The 16,556-nt window shown below is 46.2% G+C and overlaps 1 protein-coding gene across 8 annotated transcripts in view; it reads left to right on the top strand.

Moving 5' to 3' along the window:
* TIRAP (TIR domain containing adaptor protein) overlaps window positions 1-16,556 on the top strand; it is a 156,922-nt gene that overhangs the window by 1,846 nt on the left and 138,520 nt on the right. For 6 of the 8 annotated variants that reach the window (XM_069614200.1, XM_069614198.1, XM_069614197.1 and 3 more), the window contains exon 2: window positions 1,432-1,499. In XM_069614200.1, coding sequence (XP_069470301.1) covers window positions 1,432-1,499 — 68 coding nt within the window. Of the gene's footprint in view, window positions 1-1,431; window positions 1,500-12,325; window positions 12,516-16,556 lie in introns of all 8 variants that reach the window. The other 2 variants (XM_069614196.1, XM_069614194.1) reach the window with 1 other exon arrangement.

Raw genomic sequence — 16,556 nt, 5'->3', positions numbered from 1 at the left:
TGATTCTTCTATGGGAGATGACTGTACTACACATGCAGTTGGGGTTTTCAATGGGGAAATAAAGGATTCACTGCTACAAAAATGAAGGATTTATGCAATTTAAAGCTGGGGTTATTGCTACTTACATAGCAAGCCTTTGTTTAAGGTTTCAGGAAAGCAAGCTTCATCCCAGGACACTGGAAATAAAGGGCAGGGGTCTGGTCACTCCACTCTCAAAGATGATAAGGTTCAGCAGCCTTCTCTCCATCCTCCTTTTCAGTCTCCCCGGTTTTTGTGTGTGTGTCTGGTGCCCTAGTACAGTCCCCCTTATATAGCAGAAATGACATCACTACTTTTAAAATCTAGGGGGAGTACCCTGTAATTATCCCTGCCGCTAGGATTGGACAGTTACCATCTCTCTCTACGCCTCCAGCCAGGATTGGTTCAGGGGAGGAGATCACCATCTGTCTTTTTCCATTTATCATCATCCTTTTGTTCTCCTTATAACTTTTTGGCAAAAACTAGTTATGTATCATAACTTCCTAATTGTACTAGCCACTGCCATATAAAACAGATTCTGTTTAAGCTGATCATGGGGAATTAAATAAGCCGACCGCCCAATCCGTACGATGTAGCATGGCCATGTGTCACATTTTTGTCGTTTTCATAAAATGTACAACAGTTATGAATATGTAAGTTATCAAGCATATTCCTAATTTCAATTTACATCTTTTCACCCATTCCCATACTTGTCACATGTTCAGATTAGCCATAATTGGCCATTACAGTTCCCAGAGTCGTTGCAGGTAAATACAATTTATATCCCCAAAACCGCCTGAAATTACATGAAAAATGGCATAAAATTGAAATCAATCCTCAGTCTGATGGCTGCGGAAAATGCCTAAAACGAAAATAGTCTTTTAATATTAATTGGGAGTGTCTGTTCACCATATGGGAAGGCTGCGTCATCCCCCACAGCCATCTGTCTCCCTGGTCTCACCTGTGACAAGAGTTTTTTTTTATGAGTCCCTTTGAAGTCAGTGTGGGCTCTTTTGAAGTGGGTAAAACAAGGGCGCACACCTTTTCGTCATGCTTTAGCCAAGGATTAGCTTCTTTGAAATCCCTTGATTTAACTGCTTTCATTGCCAGCCAGTCTGCAGAATAGGGAAGTTTGACGCCTTCAGCAGCATCACATTTTATTCCAGGGTTGTTAGCTGGGAGGGGCGACATCCAGCTGGAGTGGGGTTTTTCATTGTGCCTTTTCTGCCACCAGCCAGAACAGGGTTTTCCTGAAGTAATTGTCTCTCCAACTGTCACTGGAGTTCTGCTTTCCTGGCATTTTTCTGTGAGCAGTGATATCTTTTCCCATTGTGGCTTTTTAAAGCCGTTTTTGTTTGCAAACACATGTGCAAGCCGTTTTTGCTTTTAATGTTTGAAAATCCTATTTTCCAGGTCACAGGATTCTTTGATTCCTTCTGCTTGGGTGAATTACATTGCTGCTGGTCTATTGATAAGGACAGGTAAGGCCCCTTTCCCCAAGCTTCTTTAATTTAGCATGAACAAAAAGAAAAAGTCAGGCCGCTTTTGTTGCAGTGTTTACATTCTTGCCACTCATGTGAAATAAAAGCAAAAGCCGTGCCGTTTTTGTTGTAGAGTTTACGTTCCTTCCATTCATGTGACAGGGAAAGCAAAGCCGGGCCATTTTTGGTTGCAGTGTTTACATTCCTGCCATTCATGTGACAGGGAAAGCAAAAGCCAGGCTGTTTTTGGTTGCAGTGTTTAAATAGCTGCTGTTCATGTGAAAGGGACTTCTGTTTGGGGCCTTTAAATATACCCCACATGGCTGGCGAACTACTGGTGGTACATTGGCACTTCTACCCCATCTTACAAGACCATTTATTAACCTAGGGTAAGTGGAACCTACACCAATGAATGACGCCATTGTTAGCTGCTGGCACCATATCGAGCATGCCTACAAAACGCGGGAGCCCAGCTTCGCATGCATTTTAACTGGGGCCACTTTAAGCATATATACCTTCCATGCAGGCTCACAGCATCAATACACATGTTTACTGAGTCCTCCTTGAGCACCTGCAGGAGGCCAAATCTCTTCAAAATCAGTGTCCATTCGGGATAGTCACTACCACAGACCAAAGTCCGTTGATGGCACGGTTCCAAAAGGCAGGCAAAGCCGCATCAGGGGCCACATCGGTTTAGTCTCCTGATGTTGGGGCAGGGCAGAGAGATGCTGGTAGCAGATCGTCTAGGCTGTGCCACATGATGTTGACAGGGCATGGGGTGACCTCATGTTACCCACCCCCTCTTCTTGGCCACGCTCCCCCAGGCAGGAGTGTCTCTTTACTGTAGCGGCACAGGAGGGCACACCAGCACTCATGCAGAGCTGCAACCCTCTCCTGTTTGTTACAGAGCTTCTTGGTGCCCGGTGTCAGGCAGCGAGATGTTGGTTGGCCGGACCCAGGTGACAGGGTCTCTGAGTCACTTCCTCTACTGCTGCGGGTGGGGGGGGGCACTGCTCCTTCTTTCCTTTTCCCCCAACCAATGTGGCAGGATGTCTCAGCCACTTCTTCTGCGTCAGGCGGGAGTTGCTGCTGTTGATAGGGTAGCAGTCCTGGCCAGTCCTATCTTCCTTCCTTTCTGGCAGGATAATTGGGCAGTTGGTGTCCCAGTTCAGGGGCTGGAATAATCTGCACCAGAGGCCACATCGCTCGGGTTCATAGATGGTAGGGCAGGCAGGGCGACACTATTGGCAGAGTGTTGCCGTCAAGGGCTTTTCACAAGACAGAGAACAGTCCTACCCCCAACCAATCTTTCTTCTTGATTCCTCCCATCCTCACCAGATGTTTGAGGGGACCAGAGGGGAACGTGAGAGTCCGTACACATCGTCAGTGACATAACATGGAATAGTTGTCCATCGACACCCAAGAGTTGCTGCACTGATTTCAGGGACAGAATACTCCTCCTTGGTGCCTGAAGTTTAACTACCTGTGTGCAACTGCCCAGCAGGACTAATTTTTCCTTTGCCGGGACTCCTGCACTTGTTTGTGCCCTAGGACCTGAGAGGCCCTTGGGTGAAAGGAGTACATTTCCCCTTTCTGAGGACATTTCAAGTCTTGAACATGGGCTGACTGGAACATCCATTCTGCACGTGGATCCTGGAGACACGCTCTCTCACCACGTCTCTCTCCCAGGGATGTTTCCTTTTCTTCCCTTCTCATTCCTCTCACATGAGCTCCGCTGGTAGAAGCATGGATCACTCCCCACCCATGGCCCGAGCTCACTGCAGGAGGGCCACCTCCGCGGATGATACCCAGCTCTTCCTCTCCTTCTCTCCGACATCCATCACAAGCTTTCTTCTTGCCTCTCTGCTATTAAATCCTGGATGTCCTCTCACTTCCTTACTCTTTTTTTCAAACCATGGTTATTTTTGGTTCGAAGGCATATAGGTAATTACAACATAACATTTGTAAACAATAATCACTTAGGCTCTGCATTTACTTATGTTCATGTCTTACAGTTCGTCGAAGTTCGCATTACCTTCGAGAATTTTCGGTCTTCGATTCCTTTCCTCCCTCCTCCCTCCTCCCCCCTCCTCCACTCCTCTACCCACCCATCCCTTATAACTCCCTCTTGCCCCCAACTTTAAGCACTATTTTACACTTTAAAGTCCAGACTATTTAGAATTCCCCCCCCTGACATTAGTATCTCAATGACTTTGTGTTTGGGAGAGTTCAGATTACATGTGTGTTCCGGAGCAGACAGGGTTTGAAGAAGTGGGCTTCTCTGTCCCGTACATGTTCATGGAATGGGTTCCAGATAGTTAAGTGTCTTAGGTATTTATCAGTACTGATGGCGCATATCTTCTCCACAGCCATTACTCCCCAGATCTTAACCCACCAGCATACTGAGATTGGGCCCTCTTTGTTTTTCCAATTTTGTGCAAGGGTCATTCTTGCTGCTGATAATAGGTGAGTAATAAGCTTGGCTGTCGTTCCTGACATTGCATATTTCCCTTCTATAGGGACTCCCAAGAGAATTGTCTTCGGGGATCTCGGCAGATCAACCCCTGAAATGTCCTTTATGTAGCTTAGTATTTCTTTCCAGTAGGCAACCGCTTTAGGGCATGTCCACCACATATGGAATTGGTCTCCCTTCTCACCGTAGTTCCTCCAGCAATTTGGTGAATATGACTTTGTAATTTTATGAATGTGGTTTGGGGACATATACCACCTGATGCATAGTTTGTATGCTGATTCCTTTATCGTGGTGCATCTGGAGGTGCTGTGTGCCCGCGCCCATACTTGGTACCATTCCTCCTCCGTTAGTGATTCTTGCATGTCTCTTTCCCAGTTCATTTTGTATGTGAGGTTGTCGGTCGGCTGGTCGTTGGAGAGCAGTTTGTAGAGTCTGGAGACCCCTTTCGCCGTGTTGCCTTCCTGAAGAGAGAGTTCTAAACCTGATGGTTTTCTCGTGCCTGCTTTCTTCACCGTTGGGTGGGTAATCCAGTGCCTTATTTGTGCATATCTATAGCGTTCATTTTCTCCTATATTGAATTCCTGCTGGCAATCTGTGAAGAGCAGTGGGGAGCCGTCTTTGAACATGTCTTTCAGGTAGATAGTTTCCGCCCCTGACCAACCCGCCCAAAATCCACGCTGAAGACCCAGTGTGAAATCTAGGTTGTACATCAGTGGCGAAAATAGTCCCATTCCACTCGGAATGTGTTTCTTTTTCCGGGCTTTATCCCAACTTTGCAGTGACCTCTTTGTCATTTCCAGTAGGGCATCTCTGTTGTCTCGGTTTTCTTTCCTCAAGCTCAGCAGGGCTATTAGGGGAGTCGATGAGGCTGTTTGTTCGATTCTGCACCATCCTTTATGGTCCTCTGGTTTTGCCCACCTCAGCATTGGTGCTAGTTGTGCTGCCAAGATGTATCTGTCCATTTCTGGGGCTCCCAGGCCGCCCAGGAGGGGAGAGCGCATTAGAATTCGTTTCTGGATCCTAGGTTTCTTATTATGTCATATAAATTTGAATTCCGCATTTTGCAATTCTCGGATCTTGGCAGGCGGTATTGGCACTGGCAGTGAGCTTATTACATAGAGGAGACGGGGGAGAATGGTCATTTTGACCGCTGTGATGTGGGCGAACCAGGACAGTTCCTGAGAGTCCCACCTGCGCATATCTTCCTGTAGCTGTTTCCACAGCGGGATTATGTTTGTCTGATATAGCTTGTGTGGTTCTCTAGCAAGGTGGATTCCTAAGTATTCCAGTTTTCTTTCCACCCAGCTCATCTGGAATGTCCTCTCCAATGTCTCGATCTCTTCTCTCCTTGCCTTTATGTTCATGGCTTTTGATTTGGGGAAGTTTATAGAGCACCCCGAGACCTGTCTGAATTCCTCCAGCTGAGCCATCGCTCTGGGCATTGTATTTTTTGGGTCTACCGTGAAGAGCATGATGTCATCCGCATACAGGGCTATTTTCCCTCCGGTGGTAAATTTACAGCTGGTTGCTGTAGCGGCCACGGCACACTCGGACAGTGACTGCGAGTGTAATCGTTGGTGCGGCTTGACGTGCTGGACCACAGGGTGCTTTTCTCTAGTGGACGTAAGCTGGAAGCCAGAAGCCGGTAGCTGAGGCTGGCGAGTGTTCGCTCTGGGGCCCTGAGAGCAGCGTTTCGGAGCGGAGCGGAGTGGAGCTGCGGTTCTTCCGCAGCGGTCCAGGAGCGGTCCAGGAGCGCAGGACTCGCGTGACTGGAGCGAGCTTGCATATAGGAGAGGAGAGGTGAGGCTTAGAGAGCGGCGATTTGGGGGACTCTGCTAAACCTCCCCACGCCCTCTCTGTCTGGGCTGAGGTGCCGTCAGTGCCGACATTTAACTCGAGGTGCGGGCACCTTGGGAGGTGGAGTGCCGATTTCCCCCTTCCCCCCCACTAGCCCTTGCGGCGTGGCACTGTACTTTCCAGAGCTGCCCGGAGCCCCTTCTTGCTCCCAGCACTTCCTCTCACACTCCCTGTAGTAACGGCTAATAGTCTGCCAATTGAGGTAAGAGAGGGAGTGATCCATAAGCATTGGCCTCAGTCACTCCCTCCTTTTGCTGTGTCAAGGAGACTGTAGGCTATGCCATTGAGCCTTGCACACATTTCAAATCTACTGTGTTAAATAATTATCAAATGACACGTGTAGCCTACTGACTGTAAGCGCCATCCGAGTCCCTGAACCAACTGTTTCAACTACAAGTGGATTCACATAGAAGTCATCACCAAGAAAACCTGCCTGCGTTCTCCAATGCCTGGCAGCTCTGGAGTGATTGCTTTAGAGTATCAGCAACAGGCAACTCAGCTGGGCAGGCTGCCCACAAAGGCGGAGGTGATCTAACATCTATCAATACTACTGGCAAAGAATAGCCTCAGCAACTCTATTTTCTAACTGTTTAATTAACTAATCGATTCCCTGACTTCTTCGCCAATGGTATATCCCCAATTTGCCTAGATCTGTCACAGAAGGGAAGGAAAAGACTTACTATGTTAACTGTCAAGAAGTGTTCTGCCACTGATTACAACCTCCGTAATCAGAAGGGCAGGACTACTACAATAGGGTTGAACAAGGGCAAGGGCACTAAACCTGCACCAATGGAAAAAGGTGCCATCACTGACTTCTTTCTACCTCCGGGCACCCCTAACCCAACAAGTCCACCACCAAATGTGGAGAAGGAGCCTGACAGTCACAGTATGACTAACAATTCAGTGGGTCTAGGGGATAGTGCAATTGATAATAATTAATTGCTAGACATCTGCCTATCCATGCAGAGAGCCATGACTCCGCTGCCAGGAAGTAATGTGAGTAATCGGATTAATAGCTATCAACACCAGATTATAGACACACAACGCGAAGCATTTGACAGGCTGTCTGCTTCCCCTAACCTGGATGTTCAATTAGATTCATTGGAACCAGAAAACAACAGTGACCAAGGAGAAGCCTGCACGAGCCTGGGTGATTTGCAAGCATCTGTTGCGTCTTTACAATTCGCATACAATATTCTGCTGAAGATGTGTGGGAAGATACTTGATGTCACCCTTTCAATGGCGACAGGAGACACAGAAAAAAAAAACAGAAGGAGTCTGAACCGGAAGCTATCAATGCTATTATCCCAGATGGCTCTGACCTTGGGGTCCAGGATTCAAATGTCACAAACAACTCGGAAATTTATTTCTCACGTAAACAGAGACGCTTGACTAAAAAAGCGATTGGAAGAAGAAAGCGTCAAATGGTAACAATCACATTACCCGATACAGCAGAGTCGGTGGAGGAAATTTCAAGACGGACAGAAGGCAGCACGCCCAAAAAGGGGCAGAGGAAAGCTAAACAGAGAGCGGCACGTGCCCGTAAACGTATTGCAGGAAAAGAGGGGAAGCTGACCAGCTGGCTTATTACTGACAAGAGCAATACCTCTCAACCAGTAGTGGCAGAAGACCCAGAGCCATCCCTCTGTTTAGATGAGCAAGATATGAACTCAATTCAGAACAACACAAACAATATATCAGACATCACAATGCTGCCGACCAACGAACCTCAATTATTAACATCAGAACCAGCGGAAGACAATGGCAACATCACAGTGCCTAAAGGCGGAAGAACTTGCCTGATTAAAAATCTTTATCAATCCAGTGATCATGACTGGATTACCAGATCAGTATTGATGACTAGATTGCATTCCATTCCGCAGCTCAGAGTACTAAGATCTGAGGACTTTGAATTTGTCGAACCACTGAAAGTCAGAAATTCGAGCACATCGGCCTTACACTGCAAATTTTAGCTACAGCTGAGTTGCTACGTAACTTCAAAACTAACCTGAGGGAAGTTGACATGGAAATAGATGCCGACCCCAATATGATAGACCCGCAATGGCCAACCCAGATGTCAAGTCCAAAAACGGAAGAAAGTAGTACACCACAGTTACCAAAAGGCGAGTCTATACAGATGGCAGACATACAGAAGGTTCTCAAATGGCTTGCAGAGTCCCTACCGGGATTAACATTAAGTCAATGAGATCAAACCGTAATATCTTGGAATTGTCAGGGATTTAGCCATTTACTATCACCGGATGGCTCTATCCCCCTATTAACAGGTCATACCTATATATGCCTTCAGGAGACATGGCTTACCTCCTGAGCCCTGCTAAATGGTTACACTATACATCAGGAACTGGCAAAAAAAGGGGCAAAGGGGAAGACCATATGGAGGCCTACTTATCGGCATCTCACATCCACTAAGATCCACCCGCATCCACACGAACATGGACGAATTTGTGTTAGCAGTAGAACTGGATCTTCCTGGTAAAGACAAAGTGGAGCAAATATTGCTGGTTAATATATATAATCCACCTGAATCTTCCCAGAGAGGTTACATCCAGGAAGCCTGCCATGATCTGTTGATCAACTGGATGATAGATGCAAAGAAAAAAGAAAAATTTGGTAATTTTTGCTGGTGACTTTAACTGCCACTTAATCGGAGATATGAGCACAAGTAATAATCCCTTGCTAAAGAACATAGGCAAGCTGAGACATGCAAGCGCAAACACTGAGGGATTGCTATGGCTCAACTTCTTCAAGTCATGGAATTTTGAAATTTTAAATGGCAGAACTACCAGTAACTACCCGGGAAAACCAACATGGGGGAAACACTAAATCCAGCAGTACATTGGATTATATTTACGTAAGCCCCTCTATGGCCACTTCGGTCACACGCATGAAGATCAACGATAATGATTGGAGTGACCACGCTACACTTACACTCTCATTCAACTACATTGTACAGCACGTACTGCATAGATCCATCGGAGAGTTGAAGACGAATCATGCACTATCTAAGATTCGGCGGTCCGATAATAACATCAAACGAGCTGCAGAATATACAATCAACAAGCCTAACATGGGTCGTACAGAGCTCTTAGCTATGACCAGCAATGAGATCGAAGAATGGATTACATCATTTTCCCACTGCTATGCCACTGTTGAAACAAATATGCTGGCCCCTGAAGTCAAGTCTACTAATGCATTCGATATTGAAATCAGAGATGCTAAACGAACCCTAAGAGCGGACTTGAGAAAGCTACGTAAAGTATCCATTACATGGAACAACTATTTGAACCTAAGTAAAAAGTTGAAAAATGCCTACAGAATATGGCTCAGGCAGAAACGCTACACAACAAAATTGCTTAAATGGCAAACAACAGTCCAAACACTCTGTACCGGGAATTCTCGATCGATATGGGGATTTCTGAGCATGGCCCGGGGAGATACCAATATCGCCTTAATTAACCCAATTGGTACAAGCCAATGGGAGGAATTTTTGAAAACTCGTAACGACATGGCTCAGGAAAAGCCACAGGAGAGGAACATCTTGGATCGACCTACGGCCCCTTTTAAAGTGTCAGCGGAATCATTGATAACTAGGATAAAAAAGCTCAAATCATCAAGATCTCCTGGACCTAATGGGCTAGCAAATGCCATACTAAAGAGTAATCCGGATTACTGGGCAGAGGTACTTGAGATACTTTTTGAAAAGATCCTGAAGGAGGGCAAATTCCGGATTCCTGGCAGACAGCAACCTTGATTCCAATCTATAAGAGGGGAGACCGCTTGGACCCTGGCAATTATCGCCTACTCTCTATGCTGGACTGTACCGGCAAGTTATTTGCAGCATACTTACTACTGGAGCTGCAAACATGGGCAGATAGAGAAAAGATCCTTGACCATTTTCAATGTGGTTTTAGGAGCGGATACTCTACAACACACAACCTGGTAGTAATGGATATCCTTCACAATAACGCCAGAACACCAGGTAACCCGCCCCTATATGCACTGTTCATTGACTTCAAGGCCGCTTTCGATCTAGTCCCCAGGGAGTTACTGTGGACCAAACTCGAGAACTTGGGATGCCCCAAAGGAATACTACACTATCTCAAGTTATTACATCATAAGACCACAGTCTCCCTGAAGTTAGACTCTAAAGGGAACATGACCAACAAGATCGAACAAAATCGTGATGTAAAACAAGGATGTGTTAAGGCACCAATACTGTACAATCTGTTTGTCCATGACATACCCAAAGTACTAGCACTGGAAAACAACTGCACCCCCCCCCCAAGATTGGAACTGCCCACTGCCTGGTCCTAGCATACGCTGATGATTTAGTCATCATGGACCATACTATCAGTGGCATTCGAAGATCAGCAGAGGCATTATGGTCCTATACTCAGACTAATGGGCTGGCAATCAATCTGAACAAAAACCAGATGGTAATGTTCAGCTCCAAGAAGACATCACGAGTGAGCTTAAACATACATGGGACTGTAACTCACTATACTCCATATTACAGATACTTGGGCGTTGAGGTTGAGCCTAAGGGGCAATACACTATGTGTAAACAAGCCAGAATCACGAGAGCGGCCCAAGTCACAGCACTTATCTACCGTTTTTCTACATCTTACTGTGGATATACCATCTGGGCAGCACGCCAACTCTACCTCCAGGTCCTAACACCAATGATAACTTATGGCCTTGAGGCTCTGCAATTGATGGACCTAGATTGGCTCCAGATCCTCGAAGGAAAATATTGGAAAAAAATTCTCGGTCTTCCGGGCTGTATTCCAATGTCTATCCTTAGACTAGAACTGGGCCTTATCTCTTGGAAGTCCCTGGTACTGAGAGGAAGAGCTGAACTGTATCTAAAAGCACCACCTTACACAGACAATCCCTTGTTAGCAGCAATTCACTGCGAAATCAATAAAGCCTCCTCATATCCACTTATGAAAAAGAACATGAACAACTATCTAGAAACGATTGGCTGGACCCAAAAACAACAAGTGGTATCAACTTCTCTGCTTAGAGCGCTAGCTAAGAAATCTGAACTACATGATTGTATCAACAATTTGGCACATTTGGAAGAACTAAAGCGCTATAAATTTGTGCAATTCATGAACTACACTTTTAAGAAACCATCACCATATTTGAACTTGTGTCCTTCACCTCGCCTGAGACGATTTATTCTCCTGCTAAGGATTGATCAGCTACCAGTACTGTCTATAAGTGGGATTAAGAATAATCTCACCGCACCCGAACGCTGCTGCAGATTGTGTAAGGACAGAACGGAATCTGAAACGGGCAAACATGTCCTTACCAGATGTTCGGCTATGATAAAAGTCTACACAATATTCTATATAGACTTTGTCCATAGGTTGGACCATGTTAGTAGCAATGATTTCTGGCAAAGAGCCATTAATGCAAAGGGAATGAAACTCTACATTGCAATGTACAATGTATGGATGAATGTAGAGAAACTATTGGACATAAGTATATAGTCATCTTCCAGCCTATGGATGCTAATCTTACTAGTATTATAGTCAGGAACTAATAAGTTTCTCTAATTACCACTAGTAATTGTCTTAGAACCTATTCGTCTTCGAAAAGGTAAAAGAGATAATAATTATTAACTGTTGATTGTAAGGTCTTAATTATATATTCTTTTAGACACGTACATCTCTTACTTCTAAATTATGATGCTATTATCAAATTTTTCTTCTTTTCTTTTCTCTCTTCCTTTTTTCTCTTTTTAATTTTCTTTATGATATTGTTATAAATTTGCTTTCTACTGTATAATTCTGTAAAATGTAATTTTTATGTCATGTGAAAAGCTTATGTTAAGCTATAACACATTAATAATAAATTAAATTATTTTGTGGGTTTCCTGACCTATTGTAACTCCTCTGATGCTGACGTCCTGTCAGAACTGCATTGCATATGGTTCCATCGCCATCACAAAAATCAGAGGGGAGAGGAGACAGCCCTGTCGTGTGCCCCTTCTGTTCTTCACGAATTCTGTACCCTGACCACTGATCCTGAAGCTTGTCGATGGATGTTGGCAGTTGGCGAGCACCATTTCCGTAAATTCTGGACCACAGACGAAGCGCTCTAAAATCAGTCTCAGATAGCACCAGTCCATGCTGTCAAGGGCCCGAGTAGCGTCCAGAGCTGCCACTACAAATGACTGTTGTGTTCGTCGCCCAGCATCTATGACGTCTACTGCCCTTCTGACGTTGTCTTGTGTGTGCCGATCAATGATAAACTCTGCTTGGTGATCGTGTATTATCCTTGGTGGAATTTTCATTAAACGTGTTGCTAGAATTTTCGGATAGATTTTCACGTCAGTGTTCAGCAATGCTATAGGCCGATAGCTTGCACAGTTGTTGGGATCTTTACCTGGCTTTAGGGGTAGTATAGTTATAGACCTCCCCATATCCTGCGTGACTTTCCCTTCTTTTTGGATTGTATTGAATAGTTTTGTCAACGAGCCTAGCAATTGTGTGCGGAATGTCTTGTAATACCCATTGCCGAAGCCATCTGGACCTGGAGTCTTATTTGCTGGTAGTGCTGAGATGGCATCGCTGATCTCTTGTGCCGTAATTGGATTCCGAAGCTTGGTTCTGTCTTTCTCTGCAATTTGGGGCAGCTGGAGAGTATTGATATAGGTGAGTTGGCGTTCTGGGTCTAGGTTCTCACTGTTTAAAAGTTCCTCATGAAATCGTTTCATTATTTCTTTTTTGTCATGCTCTGCTGTGTGGAGTTTCCCCTCAGCGTCCTTTAGCTGCACTATGTAATTCCGAACTTCCTTAATCTTAATGCTGACAAACCCGGAAGTCCTATTCTTCCCTGCCAACACTGTACCTCTTCCCTCCCCTTCTCCTTTCATTCTCTTTTCCCCTCCCAACATTCCTTTTTCCAAATGCCTGTAACCTCGGTTTTCACATTGATCCCCACCTCTCTCTATCTCACCAAATTTCCCTTACTGCCAGATCTTGCCGCTTTCATCTTTATACCATCTGTAAAATTAGGCCCTTCCTAACCTTTCATGCCACTAAACTCTTAATCTACTCTCTCATCTTCTGTAGACTTTTCTACTGCTCTACTCTTTTCTTTGGACTCCCCTCCTCTCACCTCTTCCCACTCAAATCTGTCTACCACTCTGCTATTAGATCCATCTGCCTTCTCTCCTTGCTAGGTTGGCTTTCATTTCACGGCCAGCTCAAATTCAAGTTTCTCTGTCTAGTCTACAAATCCCTCTATGGTCTTGCCCCTCCCTACCTATTCTCCCTTCTCACTTTCTATACTCTTTCTCGTTCACTCCATTCCGCTGACCTTTTCCTACTCTCTTCTTCTCCTCCACCCTGCGCCCCTTCCCGCTTCTGCTGTTTCCAATTACTCGCTCCTTTCCACTGGAACCGCCTTCCTCTCTCCATCCGCTCTTCTCCCTCCTACCCTACCTTTCGCACTTCTCTAAAATCTTCTCTTCCATTCACCTCCCTAAATCTAAACCACCTACTCCCTCTCTCACTTTCGTCCCTCTCCACTCACGCTTAACCTCATCAATTATGTAAATTGTTCCTTGTACTGTTTTCTGGTTTTGATTCAATTGTTATGTAATGCTTTCTGTATTCTGATTGTTCCTCTTGTAAAGAGCTTTGGTGTAAAGCGGTATATAAAATCTAATAATACTAAATACTAATACTAAATTTTATTAGCACTCGGCCAAAACAGAGAGCATCTGTTTACCACCAACGGTCTGGGACCATACAGGAAGTGCCGGCATGCAGTGCTTGAATTCTCCCTCTGCTCCGACGCAGAGCCCCTTCACTCACCATTAACAGGGCCTGGGATTTCACTGGGGGCTTCTACTTTCTTAGCAGCAGCACGGAGCTGCATGCCGAGCCTTCCTATCCATTTGATCCGCTGTCGAGCCACAGAGCACATCACCGTTGACGGGCCTGGGATCCATTCAGTGGCACATTTGCATTTTATTTTCCTTTAGTGCGCCGGCATAGAGCACTTCGTTTCTGTCACCGCCGGTTAGCCCTGAGCTCTTCAGGGGGCTGTGTGCATTCTACCTTTGCAGCACGGGCATGGAGTGGTTCAGCTATTCACGCCAGCGGGCCCAGGATTAATGTTTGAAAAGCGGGGCCTCTCCTCCCTGAGCTCCGACAAGGAGGTTTCCACCTTTCACCGCCCCAGTACCTGCGAGACACGGTTGATGCTATGGTCACGGCACAGCGGGAGGGAGTCCACCTGTATTTATTTTATGTTGTTCTATTTTCAGCGCGTTCATGGAGCGCTTCATCGCTTTTACAACTGGTCGGCCTAGGTTCTCAGTGGAGGGGGGGAAGGGGGCGGCAGCACTGCAGGTTCCCGCAGACGGTGCCGCTCGCGAGGGTCAGGCGCTCACCCTCTGTGATGTCGGGGAAGGCAGCCCAACCCCCGTGTAGGGGGTCTCCCGCATGGCGGGACACGGAAGGCAGCGCAGGCACTGCTGCCTCTGGTCGTTGGGTAGGGTGGGCTGTTCACTCACCCCACCAGGGGAGGATCTTCAGCGACGGCGGTCTTGCCGCTTTCCTCACCCCTGCAACCGACCGCTACGGCTGCTTCTGGAGCTCCTATGTCAGAGAAGGCAGTCTCTCCCTCTTGCGGGATGAAAGCCAAGGATGTGGGGGCACCTGCTGGCATGCTGTGGGTGCCAGGGGTTTACATCCACCCAGACAGGGTGCTGGGGTTCCTCTTGTTTCTTGCAGTGATGTATGCCGTTCACCCCTCCTCCCTATACATGCTGGGCTGTGCTATGTTGCAGAGCAGGGCATTGCTTTTCTTGGTTTTTTTTCATTTTTTTCGCCGATGGATGCCGCTATCTCCTCATTCCCCCGCAGGCAATGGCTTCACTGTCGGTCCGTCTTCTTCGTCGCCATTGTTATGGGGCTGGCTATTGGCATCAAGCCGCCTCACTGGTGCGATGGGCATCAGCACCTTAGAGGCCCAGTGCCTCAGGGGGTTTCCAGGGAACACTGGTCTTCTTGAGCGGCAGGGCCGACCATACCCAGACAATACGGACACTAGCCACCTTGCTGGCACGAGGGCCTCACAGCATTATGGCCTGCAGGCCCGTGCTCACACGGTGTGGGCCTGCGGGCTTAAATAAGACACAGACTCAGTCATTCTCTTATGGAGACTGCAGCCGGCCTGAGGCACGTGCCTGCAGTTGCTCCTATTAGTTTGGGCCATAACACAGTCATGGCCCATCTTAAAAGGGCAATACACGTGGAATGGCCATACATAACACTGCCTCTCTTAAAAAGGGCAACGCACAAGTACAAAGCTTATAATCCACCCATTCTCCTCAATACACACACACAGGGGTGGACTGGCTTATAGGGAACTCTGGAGATTTTCCAAAAGGACTCTGAACCTTGGGCCTCTTTGGTGTGGTAACCTATTTTATTTCCACATGTTCTCATAGGAAAAGGCTTGGGCTTGCTGAAAATGTGTAATGTGGGGCCACTTTGACAATTATTTGCAGCGCCTCTTTTGCTTCCCAGTCCACCTCTGCACACACACTGTTGTTCAAATCAGTCACACAATACTCAGGCAGGCAGCAGCCTCCACAGAGTCTATACCAGTCCGTTACCAGACATTTGGTCGAAAAAAATTGGTCGACCAGACAAATGGTCGAACCAATTTGGTCGAAAACCAAATGGTCGAATTTTTTTATTTTTTTATTTTTACATTTTTTTTTTTTTTGGGGGGGTCCCTCCCCCCTAACCCCCTTTTTTTCTAAAAAAACCTTTTTTTTAAAAACCGAAAACCCGAAAAATAAATATATAATTAAAAAAAAATTCGACCATTTGGTTTTCGACGAAATTGCGTCGACCAAATCTCTTTCGACCAGTTTTCGGTCGACCAAATGTCTGGACACCTACCAGTCTATACCTCAATTATAACAGCTATATTGAAACCCAAACAAACATCAGCTAAGAACTATGCCCGCACACGCCACTTTGCTCAGGTATTTCAACTAAGACGAACTTGGTCTCTTCTGGGGGACAAGTCATCGGAGGGTCAAATATCACTTGCGTCAGTGTGTTCCAGGCCTCCACATCATGACTAAACCTCTCTTTGTCCTCTATATAGTGCTTGGAACCATACAGTCGTTTCTGCCATGGAGCATTGCCTAAAATCTGCCCACCACGCTTCAATTCTGTGGCCTGTAGTTGACTTCCATGCTAGTGTAATCCTGTGCTTAGCTAATATACATATTTACGGTCTTTCATCCCGGTGAGGTGTGCAACAGAGCGCAGCGCCCACGTGAAAACATCCCCAAAAAGGCACGCCTCCATATTCAATCCTTTTCCGAACATTTTATTTGCTATTTCTTGCCAGAAATCCTAAATCACCGGACAGTGCCAAAACATATGAATTATATCTGCTGCAGTACTGCCGATTCTAGGGCAAATCTGCACACCTGCTCCCTGCAACCGTTATATCCTGTGAGGCGTCATGTATGCCCTATGTGTAACATATAATTGTGTCAGTTTAATTCGGGCATTTCTAGGTACCCTTCTCGTGTACCCAGGTACCCAGCTCCTCTTCCCAATTTCGCCCGCACGTTGTGGACCGTAGCATTAACGTTATCCAGTAGTAGGTCATAAAGCTGAGAAACCACATGCCCACCCTCAGACAGATCATACTCA

Source organism: Ambystoma mexicanum, chromosome 9 (genome assembly GCF_040938575.1).
Source record: "Ambystoma mexicanum isolate Mex_15411 chromosome 9, UKY_AmexF1_1, whole genome shotgun sequence".
Classification (NCBI taxonomy): domain Eukaryota; kingdom Metazoa; phylum Chordata; class Amphibia; order Caudata; family Ambystomatidae; genus Ambystoma; species Ambystoma mexicanum.
This window is presented reverse-complemented; position numbering and strand designations above follow the sequence as displayed.